Genomic DNA, 25,416 nt, shown 5'->3' on the forward strand with positions numbered 1-25,416 from the left:
GTCTACAGAGCTACATAGAGAGATCCTGTCTCAAAAACAAAACAAAACAAAACAAAAACAAAAAAAACAGGGTAGAAAGTGATTTGGGTAGGCAGCCTTGGTGATGAGCACATTGGACCCCTTGTGTGTGCCCCATAGAGCAGCCTTACTAGAGGATATAGCAGTGTACTGCCTGGATCAGTGAATTGATAGCAGACCACGGAATCCCAAGCTTTGGGTTTCAAATAAGTCATGAACCTTGAGCCTGCTAGCAGGAGGCCAAACCCTGGTTCTGAATAAAACCAGAGACCCTAAACAGGATTAGATCGAGCAGAGCAGAAGCTGAACTTGCAATAAAATGGCAGCTGGGGACCCAAATGCAGTCCAACCAGAGAATAACTTATTTAGTTATAACACCCAAGTGCTTTACTTTTTAAAACGTTTTTGTAAACACAGCCCAAGCTGGCCTTGAACTCCCTAAGTGGCTGAGGCTGGCCTTAAACTCCTGACCTTCCAAGCGCTGGGCTTTTAAGCATCTGCCACTACACCTCTGCAGTTTTACATGGTCAAAAATAAATAAATATATTTTGGATAATCTGTTTCCTCTGAGCAGTCTGTGACATACTGCCTCATACTCCTGCTACCGACTTTTCTTCAACATGGTACATCATCAAATTCTAAGCCAGGATAAACACTCCCTTCCTAACGGCAAAAATGCTTACCTGTTGGTGCCCTGCAGGAATAGTAGTCAGTCCTGCTCTTGTTCACTCTCTCCATTACATTGAAGGCATCTAATCAGAGATGGTTGAAATAAATTGAAAGGAAGTTTTTTGTTTGTTTTTCTAACTAGACCCAGCTCTCTCTGAAAGTGGTAGTGTAGGGGTCTGAAGTAGGTTGGCTGTTGATGGGATAAGCATGAACCACAGCATAGTGATGGTTACCTGAGAAAGGACAGGGCTTAGGAGAGCAGCAAGAGTTAAAGAAGGCTGTGGAAACTGGAAGATGCAGACATGCAGATTAAGATAGGATGGGACATGCTGTGGGCAGAGCTAAGAGGACAGGCTAGGGGTAACTTGGGGCTCTAAGCTTGTGCAGTCTGTGTGGAAGCTCCAGTTGGCCAGGGCAGCTGGGGTAAAGAAAGACCAGTCCCCATGGGAGGCTGGGTGCACTGCTGGACTCCGGTCTCCCTGGATTGCCTACTGCTGTCTGGTGTAAGCTCTTTACTGCCTGAGTGGATATGAATCATACATGGACAGTTCAGGCAGGTGCTTGGCACCCCTCATGTGTCATTATTATTAATGATGCCTGCATTTATTTGGAACAGGGTATGACAGGGAAAATGCCATAAAGGCCTGACATATTAAAGAGAAAGAGAGACCAACAAGTGGGGACTTGATCTTGGAGAATACCAAGTAGGAAGCAAGGGATGGCGTGGGAAATCCAAAGGTAAGTTAGATGTAGTTATTTTGTGGGGATGGAGGCACTCTAGGCTGCTAAGAGAAGGATCAGGAAGCCTGTCTTGCTAGGTATCCAGGTTCTAATTTGCTGGTGATCAAATTTGTCCATAGCAATGTTCACTAGGACCCTTTCTGACATGGGATCTCCCTCACCTTCACAGGCTAATCTGCCATAGGAGCTGAGTACAGGGCCTCTCGGTCTCCGCCTGTGATTCATGGCCCGGACCTTCCAGCAGTAGTTGAGCTAGCACTATGGTATGCCTGTGGACAGATCTACCCTTTACTTTAGTAAGCCCAGGGAAGTCTGGGGTACGGTCCCAGTCACCAGGGTGGGGTGGGGTGGGAGTGGGAGGTGTCATTCTAGGTATGAAGAGCTTGCTTACCTCCGCACCTGTTTGTCACTTGCAGGAAGTGGGTGACTAGTAACAGGGCCACTTTCACAGCTGAGCTGAAGAGCAGGTAGATCCTTAGCTTGTGATGGCAGTATGCTGATGAGGACGTTGAGGCTTGAAGGTTTGCTCAGGAGCAAAAGCATGAGCTCTCTACCCTGGACAGGCACGAAGGCCATTACCCTTCATATTTTACACAGCTTTCTGTCTGTGGCATGGAGGGTCCAGGTAGTTGGGGGCAGGCAGGAGCACCTGCTTGTTTTGTTGTTCACTTCCTGCCATGAGGCACTGATAGAAACTCCTTTATAACTACAGTCCTCACTTGCCCCGGGCAGGGCCAGGGTGTCCAGAGGCCAAACACATTTAAGTCTTGGCTCAAGGTCTATACTTTAACATAAGAATAATTGGGTTGCAAATTCTGTAATAGTCACAAAGCCACATGTCTGCAAAATTCCAGCGTGCTAGGCCAGCCTTTCTTTGCTAACTCGCATCAAATGGCCAACCCTTGATTCTGCAGTCCACAAAGTGTAGTGTAGGAAGTTACCCATGAATGACTTACTTTAAAAATGTAGCCAGAAAAACTTACCTTTAAATCAGATAGCAATGTGATTACTATTAATGTGGAATTATGCAGTTTTGTGCTTTGTCCCTCTTGCTATTTATCTTCTCTATCACTACTTGTTTCTTCTTGTTTGGAGATCAAAGACTTTCTATTCATTTCGGGATTTCTCAAGATCCCTGCAGTATTATAAGCCTCCCAGTCCCTCTTGTGATTGTTTTTTTTTTTTTTCAAGACAGGGTTTCTCTGTGGCTTTGGAGCCTGTCCTGGAACTAGCTCTGTAGACCAGGCTGGTCTCGAACTCACAGAGATCCGCCTGCCTCTGCCTCCTGAGTGCTGGGATTAAAGGCGTGCGCCACCATCGCCTGGCTTGTGATTGGTTTTTGTTTCCATTAATTCTCCTTTTAGGGGCTCAGTTGGTAAAATGCTTGTCTTGCAAACATGAGGACCTGAGTTTGAGCCCTTGAGCCCATGTCAGTGCTGTGCACTTGTAATCCCAGAACTGGAAGTGGATTCCAGGGGCCTGCAGGCTAGCCCACTTGGCGAATTCCAGGTCAGTGAGAGAGCACCTTTAAAAACAAGGTGGATGGCTCCTCTAGAACAGCACTGGAGACTGTCCTCTGGCCTCCACATGTGCACATACATACACAGAACTAAGACTATCTTCTCTTCATACATTCACAACTAATGAACAACAAAACCACCTACAACATGTGAGGGCGAACCTCCTGGTCATGTTTCTCTCCCTGACATATTCTCCCAGTTGTAACAGGTCATTGCTTTGAGGGGGCTACCCTACCTACTAGCTGTCACCAACCCATCATCACCTTTTGCCATTTTCCTCTTGTACTCCTCATTGCCTGAAAGCCATACTTAAATCTTGTAGTCAGGCCAAGGGCTGTTTTGTTATTACAGAGCTTAAAAACATACCTGGTACACAGCAGTGCAAACAAGAACTGAATGAGTAAATGAGTCCTGGAAACCTGTCTTTTGGTGGGAACATCTACCCATATGAGGCACAGGGAACTGGTGCAATGGAGAATCATTTACTGCCCCTCCCTGACAAGGGGTATAGACTGCTGATGTCCAGGTCCCAAAGACACAGCTGAAAAACTGGACTCAGGGGAGCAGGCAGAGTATCATACTAATGTTTTTAATATAGTCTGATCAGATCAATTCACATCACAAGGTCAACCTGGGCTTGCTCAAGTGTAACACAACCAAGGTACACAATGTCTCTACCTGAGGCTCTTCAACTTTCCTGGCCCCCAACACCATTGAAATCGCTTCCTGATCAGACTGGAATTTTTTTTTTAAAATTTTGCATAAAACTATTTCTTCCATAGACTTCAAACAACTAGCCAAGTTTATTATGGTACATCTAAACAAAGTTTAATACTAACCCTAAAGTGTGACTGCGGTTTACAAAGAGCTCTGTGTCACCTGGGGTAGCTTTCAGTAGCAACTCACTACAACTGGTCCTAAAAATAACAAGAATAAGAATTAGAGATCAAAACCCAACAGCAAGTTGAATGGCTAAAATCAAGTAAGAAACTGGAATTTGGGGTAGATGTGTCCTCAGTAGATAAGCTTGTCCTGGCAGTGAAATGTTAGCTTCCAGTATCTCAGGAAGACCAGGGCCAACCTCAAAGGGCTCTCAGAGGACACTCATACTATAGTCCATGGGATGCTGTAGGTTTCTGGCTTTCTTAAAAATAGTTGGCCATGAGAGGACCCAACTGTAATTTCCTTTTGAGGACATAGGAAGGGGGATGAGGAATGAAAGAAGTTGGGGGTAGGGGGCACCAAAACCACTGAGATCCAAGATCACCAAGAGCTGAGTACCAGAAGCTCTCACTCAGAACTAGAAGAACCAGGACCGGTGCTGCTGGAGAGGCCTATGTAGTGTTTTCTGCCCTTGTCCCATACCTGGTCTCTCAAATATTTCTGCAGAGAGTATCGGATGAGAGTCTGTTTGTTTCTAAGGCCATCAGGAGAAATGGGTGATGGACAGGAAGGGGAGTAGGGTAGGGGCAGGGATGGAGGTTAAAAATGAATAAAAATCTCTCAGCTCCAGAACCCAAAGACATCACTTCCCTCCACATTTGCAGCATTTCTTGGCAGTCCCCAGAGGCTGTTCTGTGGGGACACAGTACGTCTTACTTCCCTTCAGGCCCCATGGGCTGCTGGTCCACTTCAGGATCCACCAGAGATGACGCAAACGCTGACTGGACAATCTGAAATCCAAAGGACTCAAGAAGAGACATGTTCTGCTGGGGAGAGAAAGGTGAGCCAAGGGCAGGGCCTAGGTCCCCTAAGGGACCCCCAAGGGCCCGGACATGCACCTTCTGGATGTGTTTGTTCAAGTAGGACTTAGAACGGAAGAAGCTCCCACATTCAGGGCATGGGTACTTCTTCTCCCCGTCAGAGTCCATTTTGTTTTTAGGGACTGCCATGTCACAGGAGAAAGAGCCGTTGGCACTCTGTTTCTCTGGTGTCTTCAGGTCACTGGCGTCTGAGAGGTCACCATAGGAATCAGAGCTCTCAATCAGATCCTGATGTGAGCATTTCTGGCCTTCTATGAAAAAAAAAAAAAAAACCAGGGAAGAGATGAGGTCAGGCACTGGATCTGTCCCCTCCTGGAGGGACCATGAGAGGCCAGCTCACAGGCTCTGGAGGGATAGTTGGCCATTAACTAACCTGGCAGAACCCACGGAGGTTTGGCTGGTCTGTCTAGGAGTCTAGAATGCCTATAGGAGCAAGATGACAGTGCCCGGGGCCACCAGCCTCCCTTCACTTTAAACTCTTCATGCAGATGTGTGTGTAGAGTTCACCATCATCTCAGCCTGCTTAAAGGAAGGAAGGCTAGGAGGGGATCCCTCCTACCTCTGCCCAGAACAACCCAGAGACGTCCAATTCCTAGGTGCTTCCAGAGGTGCCTCTGGAGTAAAACTATTCTGATTATGATGAGCAGATGTGTCAGTGGCCTGTCCGCTGCACTAGGCCAGTGGCTATCTTCACAAAGCAGGCAAAACTGGAACCATGAGATCCTCTACTCAGCTAGATCTTCCTAATGGCTCAGACAGCACCAACCCTTACATGAGGCTTTTACAACCTTTCCACTTCTGCAGAGACCCTTCCAGGACCATACAGCCAAAGTACACAGAACAGCAACTCTGAACAACTTTGTCAGCTGGGTAGCCCCATCCACACCAAGAAATGCCCCTTACTGTCCTACCTTGCCTGGCCCACACTGGGGTCTACTGCCAAATAACAGCTTCCTGCCTGGGTCCAGAGAGCCATGCCAGGATGGGAGGTCTGTGATGGGAGCATGGAGCATGCCATCTCTACCATCTGCCATGCCCCTGGCGAAAAGGCAATAACAGCGAGACACCAAACAACATGAACCAAGTTAACGGTAAGCCTGGAACTCTTGTCAAACAAACCAACTCCAAATCAGAGGCAATCAGGTAGCTCATTTACTGCCATGCATCTCACAAATGCAGCCAGAGGCTCCTTGGAAAAGGCCACTTGTGGCAACAAACCACCGATACCATGGAAGAAGCCAGCCACTGGCTCCCACCCACCCATAGTAACAACCAAGGAGAAAGCGTTCAGCCACAGGTCCATACCATCCTACAGGGCAACAGGCAGTGGGTAGACCCAGAGTAATTCATCATGCAGTGCTCCTCTTCTGTCCCTAGGGCAACCCTGCAGGGCTCCAGACAATAGGGGCTACCCAAGAGGAAGGAAGGCTGGGGAAGAGGAGGCAGGCTGGATCAGCAGTACCCTAAAGCCTCACTCACTTGGGAGTGAGATACCCATGATAACTTTGTCCTGGAGAGCACTGCGATTCTTGCCTCCCCACCACCCGGCCCAGCGCCCCCACAACACAGTCTGCGCAGAGAAGCAAAGTGCAGAGCAAGGGGTCGCTTGCCTTTGTTGCCATAGGTCCTGGCGCAGTGGAACGCTGCTCCCCCATTCAGGATGGGTTCCTGGTGCCTGGAGACCTGGGGAAGGGGAACACCGTGGTGGGTTTTAACATGGACCTTTAAGTAGGAGGCAGAGGAGAAACCTAAACAAGACAAAAGGAGATGAGATCCCACAGCCAGCAAGAGATAACTCTCTGCTCCCCATGCCTTTTCTTTGGCAGCTCTGGCTAGCATTTCCTGGTCAGCTGCACCTGGAAGGGGTCCTCTCCTTGGCTCAGAAACATCTGCAATCACGTCAGGCCATGAGGTCAGGATGGAGAGTGCCACTGTCCATGAGTCAGCTTCTCTGGAAAGGCTATATTGAAGGGCCCAGGCCAGCCAGCTTGGCTCACTTGGTGCCTCAGTACCAGGTGATTTGAGTGATGTCGCACAGGCCCATGTCAGCTGCAGAGACCATGGCTAGAAATGTGGTCAGATAAGCATATGGGGTTCCAGCCAGCAGAAGCCTGCTTATTATCACTTACAGGGAAACCCAATGGAGACAAATGAAGTCCCCAAGGAAGCTTCCAGGGGATAGAGCATGTTGGAGCATGCTCTATTTTAATTTTTCCACCTTCAGAACAATAATTTAAGAACCGATTCCACCTTCTGAAGAACAGAGACAGGGAGTTACACAAAAGTGGCAGCGTGGTCATCCCTTGTCCATGGTGGTCTTCTGGATTTGGTCTAGGAACATCTGTCAGGTTCTCGTAGGATGATCTCCAGGCATCGCAGAGCTGCTCCACTTTACTCCTTGTGTGGCAGTCAGTTTAAGGTACGAGTATCTCAGGCTAGAAGAACAGGTCTTGAGCCAGTTTCCACAAATGTCACAAGGCCTTGCAAGGACGACAGCCACAGAATCAGGCAGGCCAATAAAATGACTGACTTGAGTTTGACAGGGAGGAAGTGTGTCATTAAATCCCACCATAGTCAAGGATCAGAAAGGACCATTAGCAGGAGCCAAAGCTTTTTACTATAATGCTCACTTAGGTCAGTGCCCTCATTTTATTCCTTTAATCCACTCCAGATCTGGCCAGCACATTTAGGTATTTCAGCTTCCATTTAAGTTTGTTTCATTACATTTATTTATATTTTTGGTTTTTTGAGACAGGGTTTCTCTGTGTAGCCTTGGCTGTCCTGGAACTTGCTCTGTAGACCAGGATAGCCTTGAACTCAGAGATCCATCTGAGTGCTGGGATCAAAGGCGTGTGTCATCACTGCTCCGCGAAAGGTTCACTTTTAAATGCTCTTAGTGTGCGAGGGCCCAGCGTGCTGCAAGAAGTACTCTACAAAGTTCCCCAAACACTCTACCTGTTGTAAATTATTATTTTATACTCATTTTACCGATTAGTAAATAAGAGACTTAGTAATTTTCATATGTGTCACATTCTTTTTTGTTTGTTTGTTTGTTTTTGTTTTTTGAGACAGCTTTGGTGCCTGTCCCGGAACTAGCTCTTGTAGACCAGGCTGGCCTCGAACTCCCAGAGATCCGACTGCCTCTGCCTCCCGGAGTGCTGGGATTAAAGGCGTGCGCCACCACTGCCCGGTGGGCATGTCACATTCTTAATTTAAAAGGCAAGACAGACTTTTTCCTCCTGTTTTCCCAGCAGCTACTTGTCTACCTGTGTGATGGCTATTCTTGGTTGTCAGCTTGACTACATCTGGAATTAACTAAAACTCAAGCAGCCATGTATACCTGTTAGGGTTCTTTTTTCTCCCCTGAGACAGGGATTCTCTGCCTAACAGCCCTGGCTGTCCTGGAACTCGCTCTTGTAGATCAGACTGTCCTTGAACTCACAGAGACCCCGTCTCTGCCTCCCAAGTGCTGGGATTAAAGGCTTACGCCACCACCGCCTGGCTTTGTGAGGGATTTTTTTAATTAAATAATTTGAAGTGAACCCACTTTTAGTCTGGCTCTTCTGAGATGGGAAGATCCACCATTAATCTGGGCCACATCTTCTGTTGTCAGCTTATATAAAAAACTTGGAAGAAGGAAGCTTGTTCTCTCTACCAATGAAAGGTATTGAGAGTATGAGCAAGCTAGGCCACTCACAGTTGGACTAGCTGGACCACAGCCTGTAAGCCATTCTAATAAATCACCTTTTCTTACACACACACACACACACACACACACACACTTACATTCTATCAGTTCTGTTCCTCTAGAGAACTCTGCCTAATATACCCTGATAATTTTCTTTCAAAGTCTAGTAAAAAATTGCCCTTGAGCTTTAAAACAAACAACAAAAAAGTCCTTTGGACTTGTGCAATAGGGTTCATTATCATCACCACAACTGTGCGGTAATGAATGTGTTAGAATGGGCTGCCAGGAAACAGAGGGCTGGCTTATGGGAACTTTCTTTAGCAAAAACTCCTGAGGATAGCAGGTGGTGGTGGTCCTCGAGGGAAATGTGTGATTAGGAGAGTATTTCCTTTCTTAATACAGTTACTTCAAAGATTGACCTGGACCAGGTGCTAGTTGTCTGGCCTGCCTGGGGAGCTGTTTGGGCTATACTTAAGTGCTTGGCCTGAGGCCAGACACTGGAGGACAGACATTCCTAAGAAGTAGGCTATAGCCAAGAACGGGTCAGCAAGGCTAAAGAGAAGAGAAGGGGGCTTTTAGTCCTACCCCTCCAGGTAGCATCGTAAAACCCAAACACACCCAACAGGACACAGTGGCCCTGGAAACCAGTATAAGACAACAGAACTTTCTGATGATACAATGCTACCAATTCACAAGAGAATTTTTCTTTGGTTTTTCATTCCTTTGGGGCCTCTGAAGTAGAGTGAAGCCCCCTCATGGAATGCCAGAACAAGTCTACTACAGTCAAAGTGAATGGAAAGAAAAGCACTCTGTGTAGGGAGAGTGATCTACCAAGAAAATACAGCAGATACTCAATAAAAACATGCTGTATATTCCCAGAAACCATTCTGTGGAATATGTGGCTGGATTCCCTTGACTTTCTCCTGCTTGCGGATGGTACTACCTATAGCAAACTTAACTAGAAAGTGGCAAGAACAGACCCACAGCTGCCACTTAAAGCCCAGAGCTTAAACATAGCAACTCAGCAAGTCAAGTGTTGGGATGAAACAGAAACTGAGTTTCTGGGCAGAACATATCTTTGAGGCCAAGTGTATTTAGCTGAAATTCTAAGCTCACCCACCTACTCAGCTTGATGTTGGGCCTCCATGATGGAAGCACTGAGCACACATGTGACTGCTGCCAGTAAGTCTGATCCTCTCCAGAAACAGAGTTTGTTATGGCGCGAGGCCACTATTCTTCAGTTGTATTTTCTCATCTGTGTCCCTGCAGAGACTGGGGACTGCGTTTTCTGTGTCCAAACCCTGGAGGGGCCAAATCTAACAGTGTATTAAGACTGCCAGTGCAGGAGAGTGGCACAGCACCACCTTGCTGCCCTCGTGCTCATCTGACAGGAGAAAGTTTCCTTTGTGTGTGTTTTGTTTGTTTTTCAAGACAGGGTTTCTCTGTGTAACTGTGGCTGTCTTGGAACTCACTTTATAGACCAGACTGGCTTGAACCCAAGAGATCTGCCTGCCTCTGCCACCCAAGTGCTGGGATCAAAGGTGTGCATCACCACACCTGGCCTCCACTTGTGTGTTTGTGTGTTTATTTATTTTTATTTTATGTACATTGGTGTTTTGCCTGCAGGTATGTCTGAATGAGAGTGCTGGATCCCCTGAACAGGAGTTACAGACAGCTGTGAACTGCCACGTAGGTGCTGGGAATCGAAGCCAGGTCCTCTCGAAGGGCAGCTAAGTGCTCTTAATCTCTGAGTCATCTCTCTAACCCCCTCTTGTGTATTTTTGTTGTTGTTTGTTCTGTTTTATGGCAGAAGGTCTTGTCTGGCCTAGTAATTGCCATTTAGCCCAGGCTATCCTTGAGTTCATGAGAATACTCCTGCCTCAGCCCTGTAAGTGCCACAGGAACAGGCCACTAGGCCTGACCTCCTTTGTGACAAGAGCTCGCTGTGTAGCATTAGCTGGCTTGGAATTTGAGCTGTCTTCTTGCCTCAGTCTCTCCAATGCAAAGATCACAAGCAATTCTGCAAGCTGAGGCCAGCCTGGGCTTCACAGTATGATGGAGGAAGGTCATTGGTTAAAAAATAAAGAAACTGCCTTGGCCCATTTTACTGGTTAGAACATAGGTGGGTGGAGTAAACAGAACAGAATGCTGGGAGGAAGAGGAAGTGAGCGCAGAGACGCCATGCTCCCCTCTCCCGGGCAGACTCGACAGCTCTGCTCTCTGGAGCAGAGGCCATCCTCCCCTCTCCTGGGCAGACGCACGCAATGAAGCAAGCCGCCAGGTCAGACATGCTAAATCTTTCCCAGTAAGACCGGTGCTACACAGTTTATTAGAAATGGGTTGATCGGGATATCAGAATTAGCCAGTAAGGGCTAGAGCTAATGGGCCAAGCAGTGTTCAAAAGAATACAGTTTCCGTGTAATTTTTTCGGGGAATAAGCTAGCAGGCGGCCGGGGTGCTGGGGACGCAGCCCCGCCGCTCCTATTACAACAACAGTAGGGATAGAAAGACGGCTCAGTGGTTAAAAACAATCCTCTGTAACAGCACCCAATTTTGGTTCCTAGCACCCACATCCTGGCTCACTACCTCCTGTAACTCTAGTTCTAGGAGATCTGATGTCTTCCATGGGCTCCTGTACATACATGGTACACACGCGCACACACACACGCACACACACAATTTAAAAATAATCCAAAAAATGTAACAAAATATTATTGGACTAGAAGAAGATACCTGTGAGTTCACCTGATTCAGTCTCACCTGAGACTATTCTGCAGTGCCTGGGACTGGACAAAAAGCCATGACATGCCAGGCAGGTGCTCTACCATCAATTCACAAGCCCAGCTCCAAGAACATTCATTTATTTAAGCCTGATTCCTTGGTGGCACAGGGCAAAGGATGACACAGAGCCCCCTCATCCTCTTCCACCCTCTTGTTTTGTTGGCGTCTGTGTGTTGCTGTCCGTTTGGTCTTCCAGAGGCAGCATCCAGCTTTTCCTCGCCTGAGAATGGCTGCAGCTGTTTTCTCTTGTGAGCACTCAGCACAGGTTGGTCCTGGAGGAGTGGGACTTGCTGCTGAAGACTGCTCTCGAGCCTGTGTCCACAGTCTTGGTAGGCTCTGGCTTTACTCTGTGAATGCCACACTCTAGTCACATGGCTTGTGGCTGGTTTTCAAGTCCTCTTTGCAGCTCTTGAGGAAAACTGTGTCCTGATGGGTGAACCTCGCTGCTGCCCCACCTGGGCTGCTGTGCAGTTCTTGCCTGAGCCTGTCATCCAGGCTGGACTTCCGGTTTTATTAACATCCTTTTCACAGCGCTCAGCTCTGCCAACGGAACCAGTCCAGGATAGGGAAAACTTGACAAAGTCCTTCTGAGGGTGCTTTTCGGCAAGTTTAGAGGTATTTGGAGGTACTCTCTGGAAGCCAGGTTAGGATGAAACGAGGCAGAAACCAGCTTTCTAAGACGCCTGCCCTCACCACCCCAACATTTGCACCTCGAGGGAAACGAAGTCACTGAAGCTGCTGAAGCCGCTAGTGGCTGCATTCAAGGCAAATCAGAGAGAGGTCTCTGGAAGGCACCTGGTTCCAGGACTCCAAGAAAACATCTACCCAGCAGTGTGCCTCACGGAGACAGCACCCTACAGGGGGTCCTGTGCCTTGTCCAAACCAGACTATCAGGAAGCAGCATCAAACCATTTTACCCTTTTACAGTATAAGGAGGGGTGTCCCAAAGGTACAAGAATTCTCAGTTACTTTCTCTTAGGGTACTCAACAGCAACCCCATGAGATGGAAAGGGGAAGGCTCTTTATCACTTTTAAGAGAAGAAGCAAGGCAAGGAGAGCCCAAAGCTACATAGCAAAGGCTGAAACTGAACCCTGTCTCCTGATTCCTGGTTCAGTGTTCAACCCATTAAGTCAGATACTAGACTTACTAAAACACTGACACAAGAGGCCCCGGGAAACAACAAGCAACATGCCCAAGTGGCCAAAGCCAGCAGCAGCCTCGCCCCAACCTCCTTCAGCACAGACACTGCTTGCAAACAAACTCCCAGCACTTCCGACAGCCAACTCTACCCAGCAGAGCCTCAGGAACATGGCGGACTTCATCCAAAATAACACTGCTGCCACAGCTAGACACCACACAGGCCAACCTTCGCCTCAACGCACTGTCCTCTCAGAGCACCTTCCATTTTGCCTTTCTTTCATCAAGACCACAATATGTTTGGAATCTTTTAAACATTTATGCCAGAAAGTTTTTGTCTCTTGCTCATCTCCAGATCCAGCCTCCTTCCCTGGCTGTTGAGTCTCATTTGCTAGCCAACCTCTGTTTAGTGTATTTGTGAATTCATCTATCCTGCCACTGTGGAAGGTGTATTTGACCCCGAGTTGGGGGAATCACCTCTTTCCTTCTGTTCCCATTATTAAGTCTCTTGGGCTCTTTTAAGCACCCAAGCCTCTTGGAAAGGGAGAGGTTTCAGACAACTAGCTGAGAGATGTGCTCAAAGCCTGGGTGAAGGCATTTCTCAGTCCGGGAAGAGTGGGCTCTCCACAAGATCAGGCCCATCCTCTAAAGTGAGGAGACAATGGGAAAATTACCTCGGTTACAGATACTGCAGAAATTGCTGGGTCCCTCGCTGTGCTTCTTCAGGTGATCTGCCATGTATGCTGCCCGCAGGTACTTCCCACACACCTGGCAGGGTACCTTGTCTTCATGACAGGCCAGATGGGAGCGCAGACGGTCTCGAGTAGCAAAAGAGGCATTGCAGGTCTGAGTTCAGAAAGGAAAACAAGATGAGGAACAACAGACATCTCACACTTGGCCGAGTACACCAGGAAGCAAAGCCGTTTCTGTTACCTTGTGCAATCAGTCCCTTTAGAAAGCTGGGTGGTTCAGGTAGAGTAGGTAAGGCTCTACTCACAATGCCAAGGGGCTGCCCTTCCTTGCCACAGTGCTATTTCATGGGATATGAGATAGAATTGTTGGTTCTTTACCACAGACAGACAAGCTCAAGACATGACCAGTTAAGTCCTATGCTCCTCTACTGAGTGAAGAGTTAAGTATTTGTTCATTTTCTTTCTCCCCACCTTTGATTTTCCGAGACAGGGTCTCATACATCGCAGGCTAACCTCAAAGTCCGTGTAGCTGAACCTGACCTTGAACTGCTCATCCTTCTGCAGAGTGCCGGGATCACAGGTGTGCACCTCTACATCTGCTCGTTCTTAACCACAAAGCACTGACTTTAGGAGCAATGGCAATAAGTGAGTTACAGTACATAAACCAGTCTTCCTGCTCCCTATCCCAGGGTTTCCCCTTATTGCTTTATTCAAAGACTCCAGTATATTTGCTTCATTCAAATATGACATTTGTCTTGGCCACAGGGAAATGGAAAAGGCAGGACAAAGTACAAAGATAACACTTCATAATATTCTTGTAATGTGAATTTAAAAAGCAGCTTATAAAATGATAGTGTCAGTTCTGCTAATGTGAGAATGGAGGAAGTGGGCTGCAGGCATTGAGGACATCTGTGCAATGTTATGGTGGAGAAGGGTTGCTAAGAAGAGTGACACCAGCGTGGCGGGGCAGGCTCTGAGCTCAGACTGATACAGAGACGTTGGTGTTTTGTGGCTCACGCATTTAGCAGGCCCCTAAGGCAGGCTGTTACCCCTGCACACTCTAGGAATGTGCAGCCACTGAAAGGTACAACCCAGCACAACTCGCAGCTTGGCTCTGTAACTGTGAAGTAACGGTCAGAACCCACACCCTGAGAATGAGGATCTTGCTCCCTAGCAATTATCTCTCCCCAACATCCCTTCCTCTGTTGGGGCATGCAAAGGCTGGGGTGCCTTGTGGAACACAGAATGTCACAAAGCCTTGAAAAGAGGCAGACCCAGTGGCTTTCAAGCTATTTTGGTTCCATGGAGATGCCTCAGGGGCTAAAGTCAAATTGAACTTAAATTTCTTTTCCCTGTGTGTGCTTCGCTTTAGGGCTGTAAGAGAAAGCAACCTTCACAGTGGAGGGTGCTGCTATTAATCCGCTACCCCATCAGCTTGCCAGAAGGGAGCTGCCTTTATTTCCTGTTAGAAGTGGGTCTTGATAACCTGAAATCTCAAGGTAAGTGTCTGACCACTGTCCTCACATACACATATGTATGTCCTTACTGTACAGTCAAAGCATGAAGCTGACAGCAATGCATGGAGGTAGATGCCGCCACCATTTCCCTCCTCAACACCAGACACCTGCACCAGCACAAGCCGGCTCCTGTTCTCTGTCATCACAAGTAAACAGTGCTAACTTAAACAGGTCACCCTAGTATCATTCTGCTTTTATGTTTTTCTTTGACAAATGTGGAAGCTAACATGAGATAGTGTACTTGCCCAAGGCTCAAATAGCAGAGAAAGGAACAATCTAAACACCCTGACCAGATCAGTCTCCAAGCCATCTTCCAGCTACACAGAGGTCTTTTTGTCTTGACCAGTGTATAGCTGGGCAGACAGATGCCCTGTGAGTTGAGAACTGACCTCAAGTCTATACCCTTTCCGCTTCTGAAGGCAATACAGGTGCATTCTAGAAAGAAAGGTGTTGACACTGACCCTGTGTACTTGGGGCAAGGATGTGCAGGCAAACTCCAGCACCTGGACAACCTAGAAAGCATCTTGGCTATTCAGTCTCAAGGTTATTTATCATCATGACCCAGTGATAGGCCACAGTGAGAGGGCTGTTCAGACTCTGCCACCCAGGCTAGCGCCCTGTAAACCACAGCAAGGGCTCTCATAAACACACCTCTGGGGGAGAGGGACAGACATGTGGTCATCCAGGGACAAGAGCTAGCTCCGCTGTGAGAGTGTGGGTGCTTGTTTTCAATTTTTGAAACATAGGCTCATCATGTAGACCAGGTTGACGGTGAACACAGAGATCCACTGCCTCACTCCCAAATACTGGGATCAAAGGTGTGTGCCACCTCAACTACCAAGAACATTTTACTCTCAAACATGACCAGGTGGAAGGATTGTCTTCCTCTTTCTGGAGAGTAAGATACCTTGTTTCTCTTGACAACCATTTCCCATCTTTCCTTTAAAGGCTTTGCCCTGTCGTACTTTGGTACCTAAAATAATGGACAGCTAACCCTAGATTATCCTCAAATGGATTAAATATTTGGGGATTAATTAAGCAAAATTAAAACTGAAGATGCAGCTGGCATCCTCTACCTTGTCCTCCACTCTCCTATTGGAATAAAGAAGGCACAATAAAAACTACCACCTTGATACACATCCAAACTAAAGTAACTGTTGGCTTTCCTGTTCAGTTGGCCTCTGTGGCTGGAGTCCCCGGGCTTTTCTGTGTGTGAGTCCAAGTCTGGGCCAACCAGAACTTCTGACCGCACAGAACACAAAAGAGGCTAGTCACATGAAGGGGCTGAGGGAGACAGACCTTAAAGAGGAGACCCAGAAGAAAGAACTCCCCATTCTTCAGACAGGGAGTAAACAGAAGGGCCCTGAAAGGAAGCCAGCCAACCAAGAGCATAGTGTGACTGCCTCCTGGCTTGAAGTGCCTACTGTGTGCTCAGCCAAGGCTCACAGTCTGCGACTGTTAACAGGCCTATCATCACTACTCACCACTGAGCCTGTCATGCTTAATGTCCACCCCACCACATTTTCTAAAGCTTTCAGTCCTGATTGGGGCAGCTGGAGGATGGGACCCCCCAACCCTAAGAGGCCTTAGCAGTCAGAAGACATAAGGGGTACCTTGAAAAGCCAGGAAAAAAAATCTAAGGGTAACACATAAAGTCTAGCTCCACTGGCTTAGCCCCTTTGTCTTGAATGTTACCCCCTCCCCCCATCCTTGTCTGACCAGCCTCAGACATGGGGTCACTAGAAGCAATGGAAGAGGGCTAAGACACTCCAGCCTCTTAGCTCTGGCTGAATTCCAGGCCAGGACAATGGCTGGGGCATGTGAACCAGTTAAGGAGACTCAAGCCTGAGGCTCCCTGCCCCTTACCTTCAAAAGGCTTTTCTATCAGTCTGAGTAACCGACCCTTTTCATTCTCTGTGGCTGAGGAGGCCCCTGAGGTTTAACTAAGCCTAGAGTGTGACAGCCAGCAGCACATACCTTGCTGGGTCTTCAGAAGGTTCTGGCTACAGGGTCAGGTCTATGAGAGAGTGTGCGGAAGGGCAGAGGCAGGGCAGGAGCTGGCTCATACACCAAGGGACAATAATGCCAGTTGTTATAACAGACCAAGGACAAAACACACAAAGCCTCAAATGTTAGAATGAAAACTTTTATCTTCACTCCTGATCTCCCAGCAGAGTATGCAGGGCTTAAGGGACACACCAAGGGACCTGGGGGAGGGAGTGTCTATCTGCTTTGTCAGCCCCTAAAGCCATGTATCACAATACAAAGCTACTGGTTAGTTTAGTTCTGAGCAGAGCAGCTGGAAAAAAAAAAAAAAACTCAACCATGAGCATCTAACTCACTAGGCAGAAATGGAAGCAGGACCTTGTGAGGAGGAAGAGCACAACAGCACAATGGACCCTTGTTGAAGCTGTGCCAGAGGCTTCTCGGGAGGTGGAGTTACTCCCAAGTGGGAGGAAGGTGGCCAGAAACCCCAATCAGTATGAGAAGTGAGGCCATGGAAAGGGAAGCACACAGGGGGGGCTTAGCTCCTGACAATCTCCAACTTCCAGAGTCACCCAGACAAGGTTGCTTGCCCAGGGTATCCCCTGTCAAGGTAGGGGGAGGGGAGACAAGAGTGTTCAGAAAGAGACTGAGGAGGGGGCATTCAGAAAGGTGTTCCTTGCTAATCACTATTTGAGAGCTTTCAGCTGGGGGAAAGATCTGGGAATGGTGGGCAGGAACCATCTTGCTGGCTTCTCCCAAAAGCAAGGTTTCCAGCCAGCCACCACTCCCCTCCACCACTCCAGAAGGACCCAGGCTAGCCTACAGGCTAGCCTACAGGCCACTGAGTAAAGGCCCGGCTACCCTCTGGGGTTGTCCAACCCTGCCTCAGATATCCTGGCGGGGCTGGGCAGAAGAGAGCATTGCTGGAGTGTGCTGGGCTCAGGTTTTCAATGGCTGGGAAGGACTTTTTTAGAGAGAGGGAAAAGGCGGTATCAGGAACTGAATGGGACGACCTCCACAAAGCTGGCTGGGCAAAGTCCCATGATGGCAGGTCGCTAGGAAGAGGTTCCAGGGGCGGCAGGCCGCTGCTGCTCCCAACCCACACCTGGAAAAAGGGCAGAGAGTGCAGGTTACCCCCCCAGGCCATCGGGCACACCCCCATTGCCCTCTGGGATCCTCCTATCCTGCCTGGGGCTGCTCAGCACACTACCTGGGAATCAGAATGTGCTCTGTGACAACAGAGTCAGAGATGGAGAGGCAGAAAGCAGCAAGGCAAAGACAGATTCCAGCAGGCCTATCTTGAGTCAGCATCCTTGGGAGAGTCTGCCTAGCCATGCCTCTGTGAAGAAGGCTTACCCCTAGTCCTTGGAACTCTGCCCTCCTGTGCACATCCATTCCTTCCTCTCGTCTCCTGGAACCTGCGCTGGCCAACAAGTTAGAAGTAGCTATCCCTGTCAGAGACTATAGGAGTATCTCACGACACTGTCTTGAAATCAGCAGAGGGGAAAACAACCAAGAAGACGGTGTATATTTCATCACACAGAAATGCTTAGAGGCCAGGAAGGAAAACTCATCTTCTAGGTGCCCATAGAGCCTCCAGACAGAATTCAAGCAGACAGGAGAAAATCCAGTCCAGCCTTCCGTATGAGATTGCACACTGGAAGAGAATGCCTTGCCTTGCTCCTGCTGTTTGCCTTGGAATGGGACCACCCTCTCCCTACCTCCAGCCTCTCCTAATGCCATGCTTTCTCCACTGATGGAACCTGAGTTCCCACTCAGCTCAAACCAGGGGAAGGGTTGTTAGCTGGGCCAGCAGAAGCCCTTTTGCAATCCCTACAGTTCATAAAAACTACTGGAAACCAGCAGCCAGGCCCAGCAAGGTGTCAGACTCACCAGGACAACACTTGTGGCAGTGTGGCCCACCAGCCAGAAGCCTGCAAAGGCCAGGACAGGAAAGCTAAGCAACAGAACCAAGTAACCAAGAAAGAGGATCTCAGCCCTGGGGGAAGCAAAGAGGGCTGGGGTCTAGAACAAAGGAGGGCCGAGGGAGACACTGGAGAGACAAAGTGGGAGGTGTGTGCAAAGCAGTGGTCAGTCAGCTGGCTGACACAGCAGCCTGCCCATGGCCAAAGGCTCGGAGCACAGCAACACATTCTTCCACCCAACTTCACCCTGGTCCCATCCCTACCTGACACTTGTGAGGTCGCTCAGAAGTGTGCACCTGCTTGATGTGTCCATTCAAGTGATCAGGCCTGGAGAAGAGAGCAACAGACTTTAAGAAGACATCAAAAAAGATGGACCAAACTTGGTCAGTCTCCCTCCCTCCTCCCCACCTCCTCTCCTAGGGAGGACTCCACCCCAGCAAGACAAAGACAAAGTCACCACCCAGCTCTGGCTCCAAGCATCTCAACCCCCCCCCAAGGGGGGGGGGGAAGCAAATGTTTCACTCTGATCTAGCTAACCCCACCCCACCCACCCCACCCCCAGTAGAAATTCAATGATTCCTAGGACCTGAGGCAGCAGCTTTAGAATGACACAGGGATGCCTTGCCCCAGCCTTTCTGGGAGGGGGGTGTGGAACTCATTGTCCAGACTAAAGCCCCTTAGAAGCTCTGCATTCCCCTCCCCCAGCCTCTCCCGCCACAGCAGCCAATGAATGCCACCCGGATGGAATTCAGTCCCCAGAGGCCAGGGATGGAGCCTTAAGTCCCCAGCTGGGCTGGCAGGCCAGATGCCCGCCAGAGCAGGTGGGCAGGGGCTGTCTGACCGGTAAGACTGGTTGGAAGTTGGGGCCCCTCTGAGGGAATTCCCTGTCCCTAAGCTGACACACACAAGGTCCTCAGGATTCCAGTTAAAACCAGCCTTTTATTCAATATTCTCAAACTGGAAAGAAAAAAAAAAAAAACAACCCAGCCCCCTGCTCCCAGGAAGTCCTCAGTTACCAAGAAGGCTCACTAAAAGTTTAAGAGGGCCTCTGCCTTTCATCTGTCGAGAACAGACACAGGACCTGTGGGCTCACTGGATTCTAGGGCCAGTGGGCCAGAGCGCGCATCAGATTCTAGTATTACTATTGCAAAACAGCCCTGATAGCCGGCTTTACGCCTCTCGATCCTAGGTCACATGAGGGGCAAAGCTGGGAACTACAGCTCCTGGCTGACCTACTCAAACCGGTGAAGGATCTGGGCCTCGGGAGTATAAGGAGTCCTAGACGCACTTGTTCAGGCCCTCCCTCCGCAGCCATTCAGGCGGGGAAAGTCGAGGGAGGAGCCCAGCCTCCCGCCCCCAGAGGGGGCCCCACGCCTGGTGCCGGAAACACAAAGGGAACCAGGGGAGAAGAATGGGGAGGCCCAATGGCCCTGGCCTGAGGAATCCGGCCCCTTCCCATAGGCCTCGGGAGGAGGATAGTAGTGCCCGAGTGTTGGAGAACTTGCCTGAAGGGACAGATGCAGCTCTTGGCCACACCATCTCTTAAAACATTTTGTCTAAACATGACATGCTCTGTTAAGGTCCAGTGACCCTCCACCCCCACAAGATCCACATCCCCAGATCCTTGTCCTGGCAAGGAACTGTCTCAAGAGGCATAACTAAGATAGTACACGGTAGAGTGTGGGGGAAGGGGCCATTCTCACCTGGAGAAGCCTTTCCCACAGCTCTGGCAGATGTACGGCTTGCCCACTGACCCATCATGGGACCTCACATGGTAGGACATGCGGTCTTTTCTCTTGAACCGCAGACCACAAACCGGGCAGGAGTACGGCTTCTCCCCAGAGTGGGACAGCTTATGCCGGTTGAGATGGTACACGTCTCGGAAGATCTTGCCACAGATCTCACAAGCCACCTGCTTCCTGGTCCGGCTCCTCTTTCTGGGGCCGTCGGGGTCCTCGGAGATGGGTAGCCCATTCTCACCCAGCCTTGGAGGAGGAAGATCGATATAGCCCAACTGTAGGCTAGTGACGCCGTGCTGGGCCTCATGTTGCCGGAGCCGGTTGGCATCAGTGAACACTTTCCCGCACAGACCACATGGAAGAATGCCTGCTTCCCTCAAGCCCCCTGGAGACCCAAACATGGAGTCTAGCAGGTTGGCCTTCCTGGGGCGTCCCCGGCCTCGCTTGCCAGTCAGTGGAGGAGCACTGGATGCCACATTGGGGAATGGAGAAGTCAGCAGTTGGGGGGATAGGGGTCCTGCCACCATGGGCAAGCGGTCTACCCCAGGTAATACAGGCAGGGAAGCTTGGCCTGCAATAGCTGCACCTGTGGCCCTGGCAGCCTCTTCCTCGGGCTGCATGCTGCCAGCAATACCGTTACTGTTGGCTGCCAAGGCTGCCCCGTTGGTCATGTCCAAAGGGAAGCCCAAGTCAGAGGTTCCAGGAGGGCGAAAGAGCATGATATCAGCCCGGGCAGGGGGCACCAGGATCTGCACGTTGGACTGTTTGATGACTTCCTGGCAGATCTCGATGACCGACCTCATCAGTAGGAACTTGGCGGCCGTCATGAGCTCAGGGAAGCTCTCTAGGCGCACTACAATTCGGGACGTGTAAGCGAAGTCCAGGATGTCTCCGAACACTTTGGAACTGATGGTGTGCATCTCCAGCTCACGGCTGCCTCCAGTTCCGCCGCCCGGAGCCGCCGCCGCGCCTCCCACATCAGCAGGACCCCCGTCTGCAGCTCCGCCGTCGCCCAATTGGGCGCTGAACACAGACTCGAAGTACTCGCTACAGGCAGCCAGTACGGCGCGGTGCGCCGGGAAGCTCTCGTCACCCACCCGTAGCAGCACGTCGCAAAAGCGCCCGCCGTTTTTGCGTTGCTGGTTCAGGTTGTGCAGCATCTCCGTACTGTGTCTGCTCACCTGGTAGGTGTAGCAGCCCGACGGGCCGCAGGAAGCGTCGTTGACCCGCTCCATGGCCGCTGCCCGCTCCCCGTTAGTCGGGCCGGGCACTCGCCGGTCTCCAGTCCCTTCCCCTAGGCAGCGAGACGCCTTGCTCAGAGGACAAATCACACTCCCGGCACGTGCGGCCCGGTGCTGGGTAGTCCTCGCAGGTGCGCCCAGCGCACACGCCCCCTGCCCGAATCAGAACGTCTAGACCCAGCGGTGCACTGCCCCCCACATAGCTACCCCACACCCCGCCGTACCCGGCGCCGCACTCGCTCTCCTCCTACCCGGCTCCTTTTCTCGGTCTACCTTCCAGGGGGTAAACCAGCGAAGAGGTGCGCCCCTCCTGCAAACGCGGCCACCACCTCCCCTCCCGCCCGCCAGGCGGCGCCGGCGCGCAGCCAAAAGGCGCGCGCGCGCAGGGAGGAGGAGGGGTCCGCCGCGCAAGCGCAAGCGCGCGCTCCGAGGCTTTTCCCGGGCCCGCTGGGGGCGCGCGCTGCGTCCCCTGCAAAGCGCGAGCCGGGGCGGGGGCGCCGGAGCAAAGGAAACAAAAGGCGAAGGCGAAGGCGGCGGTCGGCGCGCACGGGAGCGGTGGTGTAGGCCGGGTCTTGGAGGCCGGCGAAGGCGGCGGCCGAAGCGAGTGGGTGGCAGTGGCAGAGTGGGCCCTTCCGCAGGCCAGGCACGGGTGGCGGCGGAGCGGCGGCGATGCGGCCCCAGGCTCAGTGCGTTCGGAACGGAGGAAAGATGGCAGCGGCTGCACTTCCTCTTGCACTTTCACCCCTGGGGGGAGGAGAAGGAGGGGGCGATACCAACAACACCCCCCCCAGCTTGCAGAAAGAAAAAAAAGCAGTGAGCTCGGCGTGGGGGGTCTCGGTGGTCCCTGCCCCGCACGTGCGCACCGGGCTCCCTAGCCTGGGCCGCCTAGCGCCGCAAACTTTCCACTTTCTTTGTGCCGAGCACCCCCCCTCACCCAGCGGAGGATGCACGTCCCCCCATTCCCTATTTATACACCCCCCTGCAGCTCCGCTCCCCCCCCCCCCGCTTCCTGCCCCCCCTCCCCACTCCCCAGCTCCGCCAATGCTAGCGCAGCCTGAGCCCCCGCCTCCCCACCCCGCCCGCGGGGCCGGGGGCTGCAGCCTCAGCGCCCCCCCTTTCCCGACCCCGACCAATACAATCCGAGCGCCGAGCCAGCAAACCAGCAACAGCGGCCCCTCCGCTGCCCGCCCAGAGTGTAGGCGAGCGTGCGGGAGGGGCGGCCAGAGCGTGTGGATCTGAGCCCCCCCTCCAGTCTGCCTTGCGCACCCTCAGGTCGGGCGGGCATCAGCACCCTGCCTAGCTCTCCTTTGATGGCCGAAATCCCCAGAAGTCGGCTGCGACCTTCTCCCGTTCTGCAGCCCTAAGAAGGACGCGGGGTCCCGGCCCGACGCAGGCGGAACCTTCTGCCCGCCTCGTACTGACCGAGGCAAATGGCCTGTGTGTCTGGATAACTAGGGAGATAGGTCGTTTTCCCCACCCACCGCTCCTTGGGCTTTGTGCCCCAGGGAGCAGTAAAGTCGCCTGCTCAAGGAAGCAACCTAGTGATGGCGATGGGCAAGACGGACAAAATCAACGGCTCCTGCACGTCCCAGCAGTTTTGAGGGAAAGTAGGGAACCTAGGGATCGAGAAGTGTCCTCGATCTTCCCCAAGCCAGAAGCATGCCTGCCGCCCGCCGCCCAACAAAATGCCGGGCACTCTGACCGCGGACCCTGCGGCCAGGCCTGAGCGCTTTGTCCCTAACCCGCCTGAGGATGCTACCAGATGAGGGTTGGACACGGAGGTTGCCTTGCTGGGGCCGCCGCTGAGCCATTGGGCTCAGAGCCTGAGACTAGGCAAGGCACGTGTACCGGCGCAAAGTTCCCACAGTTGCAAGGGAGCGAAATACACATTCCAAACTTTACACGGCTCCAAACTGAGCGCTTCCATTAAAAGAAGCGGTGTCTGTGGAAAAGCATTCTGGGTATTAACATGCAAATGAACGGGCCAGGCTTTAAACTCGGCGCGAGGTTGCCACCACCGCGCGCCTAACTTGAGCCTAGCCATGCGCTCTCTGAAGCTTCTTGGCCTGGCACTGTAAGAGGACCCTAGTTCAAATCCTAGACCTGAGCTCTCTGGTTGTGTCTTGGTTCCAATTACTTGACTTCTATGTGCCAGTTTCTTAACCTGTACACTGGACAAAGCAGCATCTCTCTTAATGGAGAATTCACCCTCTTCAGACAGTACAGTCCAGATTTACTAGAGAAAATGATGGATAAGATTTGAGGAAAACTCCCTGACCCTAAAGAAAGATCTGTTCCATTGGGCTCAAATCCTGTTTTTGCCTTAATCTGTCGGTCCCAGCATTTTTGAGGCAGATTCTGGGAGCCAGAAGTGCTTGCTGTTGAGGGTTCCAAGAAAGAGCATACATACATCTAGTGTTTTCTAGGGCCCTGTTCTTTCTCAGGCAGGGCTGGGGAGCAGAAAGAGAAGGGTCTTATTTGTCAGCGTCCACCTTATCCACTTCTCTCCAGGTTAGAGGTGCATGTTTACATTTACATCAGACAAAGTGGAAAGTGAGTGACTTGCCCACACCCACACTGTTGGTGGTAGAGTCAGGAGTCAATTCAGCTATGGGTCCTCCTGGCCAGGAGTCTGAACCCCATTAGTGGCTCCTATGATTAGGCGCTGGATCTCAGTAGGCTATGTGTCGAAAACAGATGCTGCCGGGTTGGCAGCCCACCCCTGTATCCAAGCATTTGGGAGGCAGAGGCAGGTGGATCTACAGATGTGAGTTCCAGGACAAGGTTTCCTCTGTGTATTCCTTGTCCAAAAGAAAAAGGAAAAAAAGAAAGAAAAGAAAAAACTGGGTACCATATGTACCCAGAGGGCTCACCTTGCAAAAGAGTTCTCAGGACTCCTCACCCATAGTGCTCTAAGGAAAACAAAGGATACAGCCCCATTTTGCAAATGCAGATTCTGGAGAAAGCCTAGTGACTCAGGAATTCCTTGGAGAAGTAGCTGGAGGCAAGGGAAGATACCAAAGTTGACCACGGAGGTGCTTCTGCGAAGCCAGAGATTTTCCATAACCCGGTTCTCTATCTCACCCATCTCTTGGGCCCACAGGCATCTATAACTTTAAACGTCCAGATGTTTTTATAGAATCTCAACACACAACTCAGACTGGCCTAGAGCTGGCAATCCCCTGCCTTGGCTTCCTGAGTGCTACAGTTACAGCATACACTGCCATGGCCAGCTTCTGTATTTAACTTCGTGTGGAACCAGCAGACCTTTCCACAATGGCTGCACGTTCACACCTCCACTACACACCTTTCCATCAAACCTCCCCTCTTATGAAGGAGACTCAGAGGGGTTAAAATGCTTGTTCAAGGTGACACCTCTGGGTCCAGACTAGAGCCTCCCATCCTTTATAGCTCACCTACCTGAGCACTCATTGACTGGCTGAACCAGCCTGCCCGGTGACAAATGGGATAACTGTTTATGAAGATCTTTCCCCCTCCATCTCTGTTGACAGAGCCTATTGCCTTGTTCCCAGTTTCTAGGCTACACCTTGAAGAGAAGCAGAGCTCACAATCCCTGAGTCTGCCTCCTGCTGCTGGCCTGTTGGCCCTTCTTCAGTTGCCATGGAAACTGTGTACCTCAGTTTTGGCTCTGCACCAGCTGGATAGCAAACTGAAGAGCATCATTGTCTCTCAGGCAAAGAAGAGCTGTGGAGGTCATTCACTCATTCCTTAGATTAGCATTGATTGAGCACCTACTAAGCGCAAGACTTTCTTGTTTTGTTTCGTGGGTTTTTTAGATGCTAGAGAATACATTAGTAAACAAACTAGACTTCAGATCTTGCCACCAGGAATTCCAAAGCCCAGAGAAGCAGACAGACAAGAAATAAGGACACAGAAAAGTCTTCTCTTGACTTCTCTCCCCAGTCCCAATTCTCTCTTTGTTCGGACCCCCTTTTCCTGGACCACCCTCTGCAGAAGCCCAGACAAGGAAAGCCCCC

General features: G+C 50.8%; 1 protein-coding gene across 7 annotated transcripts; it reads right to left on the reverse strand.

Annotated features, from left to right (window-relative positions):
* Positions 1 to 3,205: 3,205 nt before the first annotated feature.
* Positions 3,206 to 22,376, reverse strand: LOC121436487 (POZ-, AT hook-, and zinc finger-containing protein 1). Of its 7 annotated transcripts, none has more exons than XM_041636437.1 (5): positions 20,142 to 22,376; positions 18,702 to 18,765; positions 12,993 to 13,164; positions 6,322 to 6,459; positions 3,206 to 4,962 (listed from the first exon to the last, which is right to left on the reverse strand). In XM_041636437.1, the coding sequence occupies exons 1-5, from the start codon at positions 21,410 to 21,412 to the stop codon at positions 4,544 to 4,546; spliced, it is 2,064 nt and encodes a 687-aa protein (XP_041492371.1). In that variant the 5' UTR covers positions 21,413 to 22,376; the 3' UTR covers positions 3,206 to 4,543. The 7 variants fall into 7 exon arrangements, with proteins under 7 accessions (XP_041492371.1, XP_041492374.1, XP_041492375.1 ...); XM_041636441.1 differs by having other exon boundaries at positions 4,781 to 4,962; positions 6,322 to 6,394; XM_041636443.1 differs by lacking the exon at positions 6,322 to 6,459 and adding an exon at positions 17,527 to 17,618 and having other exon boundaries at positions 4,827 to 4,962.
* Positions 22,377 to 25,416: the final 3,040 nt, after the last annotated feature.

Source organism: Microtus oregoni, unplaced genomic scaffold (genome assembly GCF_018167655.1).
Source record: "Microtus oregoni isolate MIOR12 unplaced genomic scaffold, Mior012 000049F_ref0000343, whole genome shotgun sequence".
Taxonomy (NCBI): domain Eukaryota; kingdom Metazoa; phylum Chordata; class Mammalia; order Rodentia; family Cricetidae; genus Microtus; species Microtus oregoni.